Source organism: Oncorhynchus tshawytscha, linkage group LG29, assembly GCF_018296145.1.
Source record: "Oncorhynchus tshawytscha isolate Ot180627B linkage group LG29, Otsh_v2.0, whole genome shotgun sequence".
In the NCBI taxonomy this organism is placed as follows: domain Eukaryota; kingdom Metazoa; phylum Chordata; class Actinopteri; order Salmoniformes; family Salmonidae; genus Oncorhynchus; species Oncorhynchus tshawytscha.
The window spans coordinates 11,705,248-11,722,825 of record NC_056457.1 but is presented as its reverse complement, the minus strand read 5'-3'; the positions used below and the strand labels follow the sequence as shown (position 1 = coordinate 11,722,825).

The window sequence follows — 17,578 nt, the reverse complement described above, 5'->3', positions numbered from 1 at the left end:
ACCCTGCCTTACGCTAAGCTACTTTTGGTTCATGTTTTAAAAAAAACAACTGACAAGACAACTGAAGTGAATGTTAAAGCGCATTTGAAAACATAAAAGGTGTCATTACATGTACGTCTTCTTTGACGGTGTCACAATCTGTCTCAGAGAGATGGGTGTGGCTCTCTCCACCCTCTTCCTCATCATCTTCCTCATCCTCTCCTTCCTCAATGGCGGTGTTGCTGGTTGGGCCGGAACTGTCCTTGCGCTCTCTTTCCTTCTTTTTCTTCTTGCCGCTCTTCTTCCTCCTCCCATCGGAGGGCAGCTTGGACAGGGGGTGGTGGATGTGGTGCGAGGAGTGACGGTGGTCTGCAGCAGGGAAATGGTTAGTAGATCAAACATTTTGTGTGGTTTTCAGAGGGACTTATTTTATTAGTAAATCAACGGTTTACATTTACGATTCACAAAAAAAAGGTAATCCACTCCACAATTTCTGCAAAAGTATGTGAGCCACCTACGCATGTGTGCAAGTTGTGTGTGTGCTTACATTCAAAGTCCTCCTCGTTGTAGGTGCGGTGCTGCTCGTCGGGGACCCTGGGGGCAGAGCTGAGGATCTGCTGAAAGCGTTGGACCCCCAGAGATTTGTTCAAGTCCCCTTCATCCTCCTCAACCGCTCCTCGCATGGACGAGGCTGATGGCGCCTCCGGCTGAGAGAGGAAGAGAGGGAGGACAGGGTCAATTTAGATCAGTCAGGGAAGACAGGAAAAGGTATTGGCTTCATCTCAATTAATCTTTGTGATTCCTCGACTCCTTTTAATTGTATTGGAGGAGAAGTTCCAAGTTCCCTCTCCCCTCGAACCTTCTCCAATGGGTTTTGATAAGGACGCAAGGAATCAAGGAAAGACGAATTGAGAAAGAACCATGTTGAAGGCCCCATTCAGAAACAACCCCTAGACCCACAGTAAATCTGAACGGTTTGGATAGACATAAATCAGTATGGCGAAAATGTAATCAAGTCTTCTAAATGTTATAGCTACAACTATATTGCTAATACAATTCTTTCAGATCAACATGGGAGTGCCAAGGAACTTTTTCCGGGACTGGGCCATTGTCCATTTTAGGCAATCCATTTATTCAGATTTGATCATTGAGGTTGTTTGCCGACTTCATTCATCCCCATTCCCCTTGTCAAAGCCATGCAGCTCAAACCAAACTGACACTGAAGGAAGTGCTAGTCCTCCCACAGGAAAAATCCACTGAAAGGACAAGAGCTTGTGCTTGGTCTCTGAACACTACAACAGCCTCAAATTAAAACAGTGATTACACTACAAGCTCTGATCAAGGACTTGGACAGGGTGGTGCTATGGATGGTCGTGGATGGTGGAGTGATGGAGATCCTGGGGACATCCTGGGGAGGTATGTCCTGACTCGAATGATTAAGTACACTGAACAAAAATATATATTTTTTAAAACGCAACAATTTCAAGGATTCATATAAGGAAATCAGTCAATTGAAATAACATTCAGTAGGCCCTAATCTATGGATTTCACAAGACATGCATTTGTTGGTCACAAAAAAAAGTAGGGGTGTAGATCAGAAAACCAGTTAGCATCTGGTGTGACCATTTGCCTCATGCAGCGCGCCACATCTCCTTCGCATAGAGTTGATCAGGCTGTTGATTGTGGCCTGTGGAATGTTGTCCCACTCCTCTTCAATGGCTGTGTGAAGTTGCTGGATAATGGCGGGAACTGGAACACGCTCTTGTACACATTGATCCAGAGCATCCCAAACATGCTCAAATTGGTGACATGTATGCAGGCCATGGAAGAACTGGAACATTTTCAGCTTCCTGGGATTGTGTACAGGTCCTTGCGACTGTGCATTATCATGCTGAAACATGAGGTGATGGCGGCAGATGAATGGCACAACAATGGGCCTCAGGATCTCTGTGCATTCAAAATGCAATTGTGTTTGTTGTCCGTAGCTTATGTCTGCCCATACCATAACCCCACCGACACCATGGTGCACTCGGTTCACAATATTGACATCAGCAAACCGCTTACCCACACAACGCCATACACTCGGTCTGCCATCTGCCCGGTACAGTTGAAACAGGGATTCATTCGTGAAGAGCACACTTCTGCAGTGTGCCCACTGATGTCAGTTACAACGGCAAACTGCAGTCAGGTCAAGACCCTGGTGAGGATGACAAGCACGCAGATGAGCTTCCCTGAGACAGTTTCTGCAGAAATTATTTGGTTGTGCAAACCCACAGTTTCATCAGCTGTCTGGGTGGCTGGTCTCAGACCATCCCTCAGGAGAAGAAGCAGGATGTGGAGGTCCTGGGCTGGCGTAATGACATATGGTCTGCAGTTGTGAGGTCGGCTGGACATACTGACAAATCCTCCAAAACGTCGTTGGAGGCAGCTTAGGGTAGAGATTCTCTGGCAACAGCTCTGGTGGACATTCCTGCAATCAGCATGCCTACTGCATGCTCCTTGAAAACTTGAGATATCTGTGGCATGGTGTTGTGTGACAAAAAAAAAGCAGATTTTAGAGTGGCCTTTTATTGTCCCCAGCACAAGGTGCACCTGTGTAATGATCCTGCCGTTTAATCAGCTTATTGATATTCCACACCTGTCAGGTGGATATATTCTCTTGGCAAAGAAATGCTCACTAACAGGGACGTAAAACAAATTTGTACACAACATTTGAGAGAAATAAGCTTTTTCTGCGAATGGAAAAATGTTGGGATGTTTTATTTCAGCATGAAATGAAACATGGGACCAACACTTTACATGTTGCGTTTATATTTTGGTTCAGTATAATAATAATTGAATCACGTGTGCCAGTTCAGGGCTTTAACAAATATGTAAAACGCCTGGTGGTCCCTGAGGAGAGGGCTGAGAAACCCTGAGGTAAGTGATGTTTTCCCCTGCAGCAGGGTGCTAGATTGGGCTGCCGGAGACATGCTGTGATAAGGATGGTTGCAAAGGTGGAGCCACAGGTGAACTTGATCCCAACAAAGTGGGGGATCCTCTCCTTGTCTCCTCTGTCCAGCGCTAAGGCAAAGCAGATTTTGCTGTGGCTACAGTACTGATCGTGCGGCTCCTCACTGAGCACTCTCCCTTCCTGTGACACTGGCCAAACAGTCACGGCACCATGCCTCATTTAACGCCCCTCCAAACCCTTTCTCAGGCCATTTAACATGTCATCAGTAGATTAAATTCTCCCCTGCACTCGAGGGGGACCAAGGAAAAAACATTGATGAGATATGATTATTCCACCTCACACTCCCCATCAGTCTGTAGAAATGGTGGACAATGGGCTTTTTCCCTACTCGTCCATCTTACACCAAATAACACCAATAAATAAATAAATCTGCACTGTGTGTATGGAGTAACTCTTAGCTTAATCATTGCAATTTTCTACCTTCAAAATGTCACCTTTTTTTTCCCGCAATGGGGCTGCATGTGTAAAATATAGGGAAGAAATTTGGAAAACGGAACAGTAAGAAAATATTCATAAAGCACAAAACTATCTTCATAGCAATGGCTACCATGTCATGGAGTTATGGTGTGACCTGCAAACACACACATACCACACACAGGCGTAAAACACAGAACCCTCCAGACGAATCCCTGACAGTGTCAACATGTGCCACAAATAGGGCAGTTGCGGTAATGCGGTCACCGCCACACCAGCGATCATGAGTCATGAAGGCAGTCAAATTCCACATGACCGTTTAGTCACGGTAATTAGGCTGCTCCAAGCTCTGATGCTGCTGATGGTCATTAGTAGCCTACCAAATTTGCTAACTGCCTGGTACTCAGCACTCTATTGCCCCTCTAATCATTCTCACATCAATGCAAATGTTATCAAAAATCTAATCAAACACTTCATGAGAGCCCATGAGCTGATTTTGTGCAATATTTCTATAGGCTATGCAATTGCGGGAGAAAACAGAGTGATGACCTCTATTCAAAAATAGGAGGATCCCATCAGCTTTCTATAGGCTAAGCCTACTATATTTATTGCTCAACTTTCCTAATATTAAGCACATTGCTTCTTTTTACAACTGGAGTATAGCCTACCTGGCTGGCATGAAAATTAATCACAGGGAAAGCATCCTCCATCTGCTATTTAAGTGCATAGATAAAATGTATTTTTTCCCCCACTGTCCATTTGGAGACAGGTGCATGATAATGGTCCAGTCTAAATCAAAACTAATTTCACCCATATTATTTAGTATGTGTTAAGACACAAACCTTATCTAAACATATAGGCCTATGTGCTACTACATGAGGTGTGCAACTAGGATTAGAAAAAGTTGAGAGAAAAGGCTGTTTCTCATGCTGGGCATTATTCACAAGTAATAATATATAAACTCACAAGTGATAGGCTAATATTACTCCTGTTGTAAAGAGATTATCTTATAATAAAACCATTACATGCATAATCACATTTGCTCGCAGTCACTTTTGATAATGGTGTTTTCCCGCAAATGGAACATTCTCGTTTATAGCCTACTGCCATGTGCACATTGCTGCGCTTATAATGTGAAGAAATAGCCTAAAAGTTTAACATTTTAAGCCATAGTTCTTATCCGTTGTGTCAGCCACATTGCATCCTACAACTGTCCCAGACTATATTTGGAATATTCATTTCTCATACAGAACAGGTCGACTTTTTTTACTATGGGGGATAGTAGATTAACATAGGCTAGTGCTTTTGCTGTTCGTTAGACCTAGTCATCTTATTGGCTGACAAAAAGTAAATGTGGACAGTCCTTCCAATATCTTCAATAAGCACCTCGGAATTGGATAAGGACGCAAGCAGTTGCATCCCAGGAAGTGTCTGTCTTCACTTGTAGCCTGTGAGAAAGACACGTGATGTATTAAAAATCAAAACATATAGCCTAACTTTTGTAGAACAACTAAAGTTGAGAGTGCGTGCTGACACCGAGATGACCTGCTATATGGAAGGGAAAGAACCAGACCCCCTGTCATGGTGGCGGGATAACCACTCTCGTTTACCTTTATTGGCTCTGCTTGCCAAAAAGTAGATGTGCATGTGTGCTACCAGCACTGTCAGAGAGGTTGTTCAACACGGCAGGGAACGTAGTTACCTCTCTCCGGTCTTCACTGAAACCCGACAAAGTAAACATGCTGGCGTTTCTTAAAATCGGAACCTTATAGCATATGATAGTGGACTGAAACAATAGCCATTATAGGAAGCTAAAACTTTGTGTGCAGTATTATCATTTTCCCTTGGTTTTATTTATATAATTAGAAGTGTCTTATTTATTCCTCACCTGTGCTTTTGCTTTACATGTATTACTATTTCAGTGTTTAATTATTTTTTTTACATGAACTTTATAACAAACCCTTTTAAACAAAAAAAATGAAAATACAAAAATGTCTATATATGTAGCCTACAGCCACTATTTGTCACAATGCTGATGTCACCATGCTGCTTTTTGTTATCTCAAGAAAGAAAAATTGTGTGTATGCTAAATTATAAACAGCTTAATCATTATATAATGGTGGTGGTGGTGTTTAGCCTGCCCAGCTGATATTGGCCATTATAAATCAAAACTAATTTCACACATAATAGGCAATTACACTAAGACAAGACATTTTTTCCCCTTTTTTACATTATCAATAGAGTGGAATCATGCAGCCCGTGTTTGTTTCATTTCATAAGACATTAAGGTTTGTATCATTCACAACTCAAGTTGCCAAATAACTCAAACATATAATCTGTTTCAAATAATCACTTTTTAAGCTGAACACAGAATAACCACTCCATGTGTGTACGAGCTAAAATGCCCTGCCTAAAATCAATAACGGATTTATTGTAATGGTGTACAGGCAATTAAATTGTTTTCTTTAAGCAATAAGGCCCAAGGAGGTGTGGTATATGGTCAATATACCACGGCAAAGGACTGTTCTTATGCACGACGCAACACGGAGTGCCTGGATACAGCCCGTAGCCATGGTATATTGGCCATAAATCACAAACCCCCAAGGTGCCTTATTGCTATTATAAACCGGTTACCAACGTAATTAGAGTAGTAAAAATACATGTTTTGTCATACCCGTGGTATACCACGGCTGTCAGCCAATCAGCATTCAGACTACGAACCAACCTGTTTATAATACACTTATAAAATGTAGATGTTCCAAAGGCACTCATCAGCAGCTTGCATGTGTGGAACCCCTTTATGTTAATTAAACCCTCACCCTTACCTCAGTGACCTCCATTAGAAACACATTTGAGAGTTGCTTTCTGTGACAGTCTCCAGTCTTTGGATGTGTAAGCTACAATCGAAATCTTGAAAGTTTTGATTGTATTGGAAAGGACTACAGACTATCAACACATGAATTCCAGTTGATGGGCACTTCATCCAAGAGTAGTGCTGCCAATCTTAACCACATACTATTTTTCATTAAAGCATCAAAGTTCAGTTAGAAAATGACAGCCAAGTCTACCTGAAAAACATCCCCACTCACTAGGAACTCCAGTAGTAAAGACAGCTTTTAGCCCATTACTGTGCACAGCGGTTAACAGTCAATCTCGACAGCTAGAGAGGATGTGTAAGGGATTGCCAGCGAGGTGAAACTATTTCCCACAACCAAAAACATGTGCAATAACAAACCATTACAGCAAAAGAACCAGCAATAGAAAGACAAAAAATATGCTCTCCTTCTCTACCATCCGTGATTTAAGGGACTTACCAGACTCATGTTTCAATGGGATGACTTGTGGTATGAGTGTTGGGAGTCAGGAGTGGTGTTTGAGGCAAGTGGCAAGCCCTCATCTACGGCGACACTGTGGGGCTCTGAATCGCAACACCCTATATAAAAAAAACACAAGAATGAGCAGAGCCCTCTCCCTGTGACCACGTGATACGCTAATCGGAACTGTATCTCCCAGCCTGGCACTAACCTCTCTCTTATGATTGTGCCGTGTTAGAATAAACAAGACTCTGCATTTATTCTCGCTCTGAGGACAAACCAACAGCACCTGAAAGGGCAAGCCGTGTTTGAATGGTCCTCAAACAATACCTTGCATTCACCTCCCTCATTTTAACTTTGGTACGTGTCAATATTGACCAAGGTACTTTAGACCCTAAATCTCTGTCAGAGGCCTTGGAGTGGGATGGGGCTTGATGTCCTTTGTGTGGTGGATCATTCTTGAAACACATGGGAAACTGTTGAGTGTGAAAAATCCAGCAGCGTTGCAGTTCTTGACAAACTTGTGCACCTGGCACCAACTACCATACCCCATCAAAGGCACAAATATTTTGCCTTGCCCATTCACCCTCAATTGCACACATACACAATCCACTTCTCAATTGTGACAAGGCTTAAAAATCCCTCTTTAACCGGTCTCCTCCCCTTCATCTACACTGATTGAAGTGGATTTAACAAGTGACATCAATAAGGGACAGACTGACCAGGTGAATGCTGTGTCACGGAAAGAGCAAGAGTTCATGTTTTGTACACTCGGGGTATATACACTATACTGTGTATATATACACACAGTGGGGTCTGAAATTGACACCCGTGATAAAGACGAGCAATGACTGTAAAAAAATAAATACTTCAAATACTGAGCTACATTGCATGCAAAAAAAAGGGAAATTATATTACACTGAACAAAAATATACACAAACTGTAATATGTTGGTCCCATGTGCTGAAATAAAAGATACCAGAAATGTTCCATACGCACAAAAAGATGATCTCAAATTTAGTGCACAAATTTATTTATATCCCTGTTAATGAACATTTCTTCTTTGCCAAAGAGAATATATCCACCTGACAGGTGTGGCATTTCAAGAAGCTGATTAAACAGCATGATCATTACACAGATGCACCTTGTGCTGGGGACAATAAAAGGCAACTCTAAAATGTGCAGTTTTGTTACACAACACAATACCACAGATGTCTCAAGTTGAGGGAACGTGCAATTGGTAGGCTGACTGCAGGAATGTCCATCAGAGCTGTTGCCAGAGAATTTCATGTTAATTTCTCTACCATAAGCCACCTCCAACGTCGTTTTAGAGGATTTGTCAGTACATTCAACAGGCCTCACCACCGCAGACCACGTGTATGGTGTGATGTGGGCGAGCAATTTGCTGATGTCAACATTGGTGGCGGTAGGATTATGGTATGGGCAGGAATAAGCTACAGACAATGAACATAATTGCATTTTATCGATGGCAATTTGAATGTAAAGAGATACTGTGACAAGATCCTGAGGCCCATTGCATATCTGTATTCCCAGTCATGTGAAATTCATAGATGAGGGCCTAATTTATTTATTTAAATTGACTGATTTCCTTATATGAACTTTAACTCTGTAAAATCTTTGAAATTGTTGCATTTCGCATTTAAATTTCTGTTCAGTATAATACAATTGCTCAGAGAAAGAGATTTTGTCTCACAAGTAATACATGTTTTTCTTTAAAAAGGGAGGGGTCAAAATGATTGACACCCCTAAATATTTTTATAAATAAAGTAGTCAAAAGTTTAGTATTTGGTCCCACATTTATAGCATGTAATGACACTAGGGCTGTGGCGGTCATGCAAATAACTTCTGGTGTCACAGTAATTGACCGTTAATTGACAAAGGGGTTCCACACATGCAAGCTCCTGATGCGTACCTTTGAAACATCTACATTTAAAAATCTAATAAATACATTTAAATAGCCTATACACCATCACAATGAAACCATTATTTTAGGCAGGTCTTTCCTATAAAACATAATATGAAGAAAATGTATTTCAGAAGAACAGAATAAGATAATCTGAGTCAGCCTATGTATGTTACTGATCTGGCTATGCGCCATGCCAATGACAGCAGGTTAACAGACAAGGTACGCTTATAATTCCAGTGCTATTATTTTATTCTATATGATTTTACACTAACAATATAATTGAACAACGCTGAAAAAAATTGAAAGGATATTTTTCCCAAATGACTGATGAGCTAGTGCGAACACGGAGCCGTTATTCTGTGTCCAGTTTAAAAAGTGATCATGTCAAATAAGTGCTAACGCTTGATTTATAGTCATTTGGAAACTTTAGTTGTGAATGATAAAAACCTTAGAATGTCTTATTAAATCAAAACATACAGTGCCTTTCGGAAAGGATTCAGACCCATTGACTTTTTCCACTTTGTTATGTTACAGCCCTATTCTAAAATGGATTACATTTGTCCCCCCCTCCCCCTCATCAACTACACACAATACCCAATAATAACAAAGCAAAAACAGGTTCAGAAATTTTTGCTAATTTGTTCAATTTAAAATAAAATAAAAATCACATTTACATAAGTATTCAGACCCTTTACTCAGTACTTTGTTGAAGCACATTTGGCAGCGATTACAGAATTGAGTCTTCTTGGGTATAACGCTACAAGCATGGCACACCTGTATTTGGGGAGTTTCTCCCATTCTTCTCTGCAGATACTCTCAAGCTCTGTCAGGTTGGATGGGGAGCGTTGCTGCCCAGCTATTTTCAGGTCTCTCCAGAGAAGTTAGATCGGGTTCAAGTCCGGGCTCTAGCTGGGCCACACAAGGACATTCAGAGACTTGTCCTGACGCCACTTCTGCGTTGTCTTGGCTGTGTGCTTAGGGCCGTTGTCCTGTTGGAAGGTGAACCTTCACCCCGGTCTGAGGTCCTGAGCGTTCTGGAGCAGGTTTTCATCAAGGATCTCTGTACTTTGCTCCGTTAATCTTTTCCTGGATCCTAACTAGTCTCCCAGTCCCTGCCACTGAAAAACATCTAGGGTTGCAAAATTCTGGCAACTTTCGCAAAATTCCCAGGTTTTTGAGAAATCCTGGTTGGAAAACTCCTGGAATCAGAAGGGAATAAATCAGTAAAACCAGGAATCTTCTAAACAGGATTTCTGGAAAACCTGGACATTTTGGGAAAGTTACTGGAATTTTGCAACCCTAAAAACATCCCCACAGCATGATGCTCCCACCACCATTCTTCACCGTAGGGATGGTGCCAGGTTTCCTCCAGACGTGACACTTGGCATTCAGGCCAAAGAGTTCAATCTTGGTTTCAGACAGAGTTTTAGGTGCCTTTTGGCAAACTCCAAGCGGGATGTCATGTGCCTTTTACTGAGTAGTGGCTTCTGTCTGGCCACTCTACCATAAAGGCCTGATTGGTGGAGTGCTGCAGAGATGGTTGTCTGGAAGATTCTCCCATCCCCACAGAGAAACACTGGAGCTCTGTCAGTGACCATCGGGTTCTTGGTCACCTCGCTGACCAAGGCCCTTCTCCACGGATTGCTCAGTTTGGCCCGGGCAGTCAGCTCTAGGACTGCCCTAGGAAGAGTCTTGGTGGTTCCAAACTTCTTCCATTTAAGAATGATGGAGGCTACTGTGTTCCTGGGGACCTTCAATACTGCAGAAATGTTTTGGTACCCTTCCCCAGATCTGTGCATCAACACAAAGCTATCTCTGAGCGCTACAGACAATTCCTTGGTTTTGCTCTGACATGCACTGTTAATTGTGGGACCTTATATAAATAAGGTATGTTTTTTGCAAAGATGTTGCAGTCCACTATCATAGGCTATAGCACTGGCCAACGTTAGGCTTTAAGGTTCCGATTAAGAAGCACCAGCATGTTTAATTTGTCGGGCTTCAGTGAAGACCGGAGAGGTAACTGAGTTCCCTGTCGTGCTGAACACCCTCTCTTGACACAGTGCTGGTAGCACACATGCACATATACTTTTTGGCAAGCAGAGCCAATAAAGGTAAACGAGAGAGTGGTTATATCCCGCCACCATGACAGGGGGTCAGCAGATTTGTCTGGTTCCTTCTCTGCCATATAGCTGGTCATATCGGTGTCGGCACACACTATCAAGGGTACCGGGGTTTGCTTTCAGGTCCCGTTTCTTCTTTAAGAAGCTCACCATTCTTCTCGCGTATTCGGAAAATGTCTTCATCCAGATTTATTAGCTGATCTCTCACATTTGACTTGAATCCAAAATGATTCCAAATGGCTGCCATTGTGTTTGGCTTTAAAAAAAAAAACATATCCATGACCATGTTTTAGAAACAGTTTTTACCTGTTTTTGACCAACTGGATCTGATGGGATCGCTCCGATCTTTTCTGTCCATATGGGAAGACGTGGTTCAGGTAGCCTAGTGGTTAGAGCGTTGGGTCAGTAACCGAAAGGTTGCTGGATTGAATCACCAAGCTGACAAGGTAAAAATCTGTCATTCTGCCCCTGAACAAGGCAATTAACCCATGTTCCCCATAGGCCACCATTGTAAATGAGAATTTGTTCTTAGCTGACTTTCCTAGTTAAATAACGGTTAAATAAAATAAAATCTAGGCAAGTTTTCAGGGCCAGATTTCAAGGCCAGATTTTTCTAAAATGCTCGTTTCGGCTATTGTTACCTCTGCAGATTATTAAATTAAATCATGAAGTGTTTGATTTGATTACATTTATATCAGAGTGATTAGAAGGACCATTAGAGTGCCATTAGTGACTTAATGGCTGTTAGCAAGTGCAGTTTTGGAGTAGCCTAATTATTGTGAATCAACAGTCACGTGGAATTTAACTGCGGTTATGACGCGTGACTGCCGGTAATATGATCACCGTAACAGCCCTAGATGCTACAAGCTTGTTGGATGCATTTGCAGTTTGTTTTGGTTGTGTTTCAAATGATATTGTGCCCAATAGAAATTAATGGTAAATAATGTTGTCATTTTGGCATCACTTTTATTGTAAATAAGAATATAATATATTTCTAAACACGTCTACATTAATGTGGATACTACCATGCTTACGGATAATCCGGAATGAATAATGAAAGTTACAGAAGGTCAAAGATCATGCCCCCAAGACATGCCGGGGTGGCAGGGTAGCCTAGTGGTTAGAGCTCAAATCTCCGAGCTGACAAGGTACAAATCTGTCGTTCTGCCCCTGAACAGGCAGTTAACCCACTGTTCCTAGGCCATCATTGAAAATAAGAATTTGTTCTTAACTGACTTGCCTAGTTTAAAAAAAAGGTATAAAATAAAATGCCAACCCCTGTTATTGGTAACGGGGAGAGGTTAGCATGTCTTGGTTTCTTTGAACCTATTAACTTTCTCACTCACGTTTTTCTTTTTACAGAAACATTCTCTCAGCCTTGTACGGTGGGAGGAGAGAACATGCGCCATATAAGTCATTGAATCAGCAAATGGGGCTTTTCCACAACTTGTAATAACGTAGATTGGATATAACACTTGAATGTCCTGAAATGGTACTTGATTGAGGTGTTATTTTGTCCACAACTAGATTGGATATAACACTTGAATGTCCTGAAATGGTACTTGATTGAGGTGTTATTTTGTCCACAACTAGATTGGCTATAACACCTGAATGTCCTGAAATGGTACTCAGTTATTAGTTACACCACAACGCCTCAACCAAGTGCTATTGTTCTGGGGTTAAACATTGGACATGTTCAGACCGCAATGGATTGTTAGAATACAATGGCTTGTGTGGCTTTGGAAGACTTAAAAGCATAAAATTAAAGTGCATTGGCCTCTGGCTCTGCACCCAGCAAGAACTGTATCTCATGAGTCATTGCATTTGAAGGTACTGAGTGATCAGATAGGAGATGAGCTGGGGAGATGTGAACATGCAGTGTGCTCTGCCTTTGTCTTATCATTGCTTAGCCGGGGGGCAGGGTGAAGCGGAGGCTTTGTAGAACACTTTGAAGGTCAAAGTGGAGGTCACTTGGATCGCAGAGTGACCTCCACAATGCCTTGAAGTGAGGTTGGTGATACGATTCTGTAGGCTGTCGAAACGTTGGTAATAAAATTTTTGTATCTGAGCTCCTAGAGTGTGCGGCTCTCTTTTATTTTCAAGTTTTCTACTCCGCTAGCCAGCACCTCGCCTAAATAGGTGTGCGTTTATTTTTCTTCTAAACTATTCTGTAGGTACCATGAACACTTATAGTTGTCATACTGAAGCTTTACCCTGGTCGTACTGATGGTTTGGGGAAGCCTGCTCAGGACCTTCTTAGGAACCAGGTAGGTAGACAAAACTTATCAAAATAAACATCACACACAAGAAGAGAAATCAAATCTGCCGTGTGGAAAGTGAAAAGAGATACAGAGGAAGCTTTCTAATATCTAATTTGAGTTCCCCAATACAGTAAACCAGATAGATTAGGCAAACTGAAATATTCATCTCAGTAATGCAATAACCTCTACTGTCTGCTTAACGTATACTAGGTTTGTTACAAGCAAAGTGAGTGTAGTGAGTACTCAGCTAGTCACTTACACAGAGGCTGTATAGAGGATTAGAGGAGCCGAGAGGTGGCTGAAATCCCACACAGTCAGCAACACTCAGAGCAGAAGGACAGGTTAACAGTGGCGGATATAGAGTAGTAAGTGATCATGTAATACTCTGTTGAGTCACTGCATTCCTGCAGCAGCAGGCCAGACGAGGAGATCTCATGTCCATCTGTTGGAGAGGTCTTTGAAGGTAATGCCTTGTGTGTAAATATGACCACTGTCTCTTTCTCCCCAGTGGTACCATCTGGGTAAACAGGCCAATGTACCTCAAAGTTGCTTCCCTTCACTTTTGAGGTCTGATTAAAGTGCCCACCAAATAATATTTTCAACCACTGACCTTGATTCTTAGTTGTTGACATGCAGTGAAACGTGAGGAAGTAAGCTTGACAAAATCGAGGGTGGCCATGCTTTAAACGTTATTGAGGGGTAGACCAGCAATGCTAAAGCTTTCTTTCCCACACTGATTAAGTGATAGTGGAGTGGAGCTAGTCCTAGTGCGAGTCGGATGTCATCTTTGTCCATGCAGCCCATGAACTATCAATGAACTTAATTCTTTATAAACAAATAAATAAAGCGCCTTTGATATTCTTCATGTAATAAAAAGCGCTATATAAATATATTATTATTAATGTGATATCCCTTGCATGATGATAGCCAGTGACATTGGATACTGTCATACTGTGACTTAGAGGAGGAAGGGGGTTGGGGTGCGGGGACTCTTAATTCTAATCCCTTTACGAAGGACAAACAAAAGAGGCTGGCGATTTGTCATGCCAGACGCCTTCCTCTAAAGTTATTCTCTAATGGGGTCACTTCTAGGGGAGGCGTTACTCACAACATGCTGATTGTATAAATCCTCTCACACCACAGCTGTGTCCCAAACAGCACCCTATTCCCTGCACAGTAGCACACTACATAGAGAATAAGGTGCCATTAAGGACGCATGCCTTGCTACTTCTAGCTGTCCAACACTATTCACACATGGCTCTGGCAGCCATTAGCTAGGAGTTTTACAAGACACTGACTGACCACATTCCCCTAGATATCTAGCGTGGTCCATCTGTTGACAGTTGAGGGGTAACTATCAGCAAATCACTGATTAAGACAACAAATGAGAAGAAATGTTGTCCTCCATTCACATACTCACGCAAACAGTCAATGGGATGTTGACAAAATAACAAGACCGTCGCAGACGCCTTTGGAATTGGACAGTGCAACAAATCTTTATTATTATTATTAGCTGTTGTCGCAACAAATCTTTGCAAAGTTCAAGTTTCACTTGTTGCACACATTACAACAAAATGTTGTCAGGGAAAAAAGGACAAATTCATTCAGTTTCGAACCCCATTGTGTTCACTTTTACTACAAGTCAGGTGTAGACCTATCTACTATATTTTTTGTTCAGCCTTTAAAACCAATGTAGTGCACGTGGTATGTAGACATAGAACAGGAAAAGTCTCTTCATGTCCACACACATGGAGGCGCTTCTAAAGGAAATCAATGCCCATGTGACTCTTTATGTTGCTGTATGTTACCCTGTGTTCAAACTCATAACTCACCTTTGCTGCTGTGTAAAGAAACTCCATCAAAGTCCAATCTCGTTTCTCACGCGGCATTATCTCTAGCGACCGTATTTTTTTGCTTGATAAGTAAAAATAACTACCGCACACAGTAATCACATTTTCAACCTCTGTCTACGGTCTCTTTTGGTTGCCTCCAGTCACATGACAAAAGGGCAGTATCTAGCGGCAGGAAGAGGACATCAACCCCAGTTTCACAACGTTGACTGACCCTTCCAAAATCCAAATAGGATTATCTAAACTATCCTTAAAACACACACACACACTCTCTCTCTTCCCTCTTGCATACAAGCATGTACACTCATCGTTTGAACAGTGAATTATTAACTCAGAAGAGCAAGGAAGCAAGGAAAATTACGAATGACAGCTTCACCTCCAGTCAAATAGCAAACCGACATGTCTTTTGTCAATTTAACTATCAGCTTCGTGTAGATGTACAAGAAAGAAAACAACATCTGCAGCCATGAAGTTGTAAACACATCAATTGGATAGCAGCTTAGGTATGTATTGACAACCGTCTGAATTCTCTGTAAGAGATTATAAAGACGCTTCATTGGCTGCCAGCCTTGTAACGGAGTTATATTGAAATGATTGAACTGACTAATGGGCTGAATCTGATTACCAGCAGACTCTATTCAAATCACAGCCCTCAAAGCCGTCCATCAACAAGCCATCTGTCCTTGGACAGGAAAAGGTTTAGAGAGCCCAGGTTTACCAAGGTTAAATAAGGTCGGTGTAATATCACAAAACAGCAGACTTGTCACACTAACCAGACATACGGTAGATAAATCTGTAGGCCATAATTAGCCATTACCGCCACTGGGATACCCGTCCATATCACAGAGTACATACAACTTATATGTTCATGTTTTGCATTGCACCTCTGCAACTCAGACATGTGTAGCAGGGACATTACAATTCAACTACAGAACTACCGCTACATTATAACACAGGGAGGTATTCAGGACATGAGTGTCCTTTCACTCTTAGTTGTTTATGTCTTGGAGAGTCCACCTACTAAGAGGCAGTAGGCCAGTCCTTGGGGGGTTGTCTAGTGCCACAGCCACATGATTGTGTAACATGGGATAGGGAGCAGCTGACTGAAAAAAAAAAAAATTGCATAGCTCAGGGAAAGCAGGCATTTCCTGAAGTGGTGGAGCAGTGAGTGATGTTCTAGTATCTACCGCTCTTGCACTGTGTGTGGTGGTGCATGTGTTTGAGTCTACTGTACGTGTGCATGCATGCATGCTTAAGAAGGTCGTGGGAGAATGTTTGTGTGGGTCACAAATGGATGCTCGGCCATAGACAATGCTCATTTCATTTTTGTTTGTTGTGTAAAGGTTAAAGATCTACTATAAACTCTGTATCCAATCTCAATTAATCATTTGAAGAAACCATAAAGAGGACGTGTATTTATTCCTCATTGATTGCCTAGAATTTTTTTTTTTTTCCTTCTTTGAATGACCCTCACGGCCTCTCTCAACACTACCCAAAGCAACTTACTCATCTTCTTCAGATTGTTATTTTGAGAGGACCCCAGGGAGCTGGAATTTAGTTTTAACCATTGACCTTGACCAGCTGGCCTCTGCTCTGAGCCTAAACCACAGAGATGCTTTAGCACCGAGCTTCTAAAAGTACTGATGCCAATATGTTGGAGTTGGAGTGCCCATTCTGCCCCACATTACAAACAGGGCACTGGAAAGGCCTGAAAATACAACAAGATATTTTGGTCCTAGTACAGCGTCATTTCTGAATAGACGCTGGCTTAAGAAAAGTGGAAGGAAATTGCTTGGCTTGGTGTAACCTTCGACATACTTGATTCCCCAAGCCAATCTCCACCCCATAAGGTCGTATAAGGGCAGCAGGCACTTCTCAAATGGGGCCCAAGGGAAAAGGTTTGAAAAACGTTTCATGTTTCAATTCAGAAGTCAGAATTAATAAAAATATCCCTAAACCTGCCTTGAGTCAGGGGATTTAATCCCAGTGAGGGCATGGATTTGTATATACCCTGCTCTGAGAGGAACGGCACAAACCAAAAAACACACTCCCATTCCAAAACACAGTGAACTGGAGAGGCTGACGAAGCAGAACTCTAGCATAGAGAGAATGTGTGTCACGTGTACAAAGAAACAAGGACGTTTGGCAATCAGAGATCAGATGAATGCCTTTCTCGCAGAGGACCACTGCAGTTTTATGAGAATATTCAATTAGCATAAACACAATATATAGTCAGGAGCAATAATATATCAATGTACAGTACCAATCAAAAGTTAGGACACACTCATTCAAGAGTTTCTTTATTTTAACTATTTTCTACATTGCAGAATAATAGTGAACACATCAAATGATGAAATAATACATATGGAATCATGTAGGAACCAAAAAAGTGTTAGACAAATGCCAAGAGTGTGCAAAGCTGTCATCAAGGCAAAGGGTGGCTACTTTGAAGAATCTCAATTTTTGATTTGATTAACCCTTTTTATGGTTACTCAAGATTCCATTTGTGTTATTTCAGTGTCTTCACTATTATTCTACAATGTAGAAAATAGTACAAATAAAGAAAAACCCTTGAATGAGTAGGAGTGTCCAAACTTTTGACTGGTACTGTATGTTGACACGCAATTTCTTACTGATGTCAATGACTGTCAAATCACAGGTCTCTTTGATGTCTGTGTTTGTTTGCATTGTGTGGAAAAT

At 41.7% G+C, this 17,578-nt stretch overlaps 1 protein-coding gene across 9 annotated transcripts in view; it reads right to left on the bottom strand.

Moving 5' to 3' along the window:
• Window positions 1–17,578, bottom strand: part of LOC112227935 (anion exchange protein 2) — an 80,496-nt gene that overhangs the window by 18,720 nt on the left and 44,198 nt on the right. For 6 of the 9 annotated variants that reach the window (XM_024392955.2, XM_024392953.2, XM_024392951.2 and 3 more), the window contains 2 exons: window positions 527–686; window positions 110–348 (listed from right to left, as the gene is read on the bottom strand). In XM_024392955.2, coding sequence (XP_024248723.1) covers window positions 110–348; window positions 527–686 — 399 coding nt within the window. Of the gene's footprint in view, window positions 1–109; window positions 349–526; window positions 687–6,720; window positions 6,840–14,860; window positions 15,017–17,578 lie in introns of those variants that run through there. The other 3 variants (XM_024392958.2, XM_024392957.2, XM_024392956.2) reach the window with 3 other exon arrangements.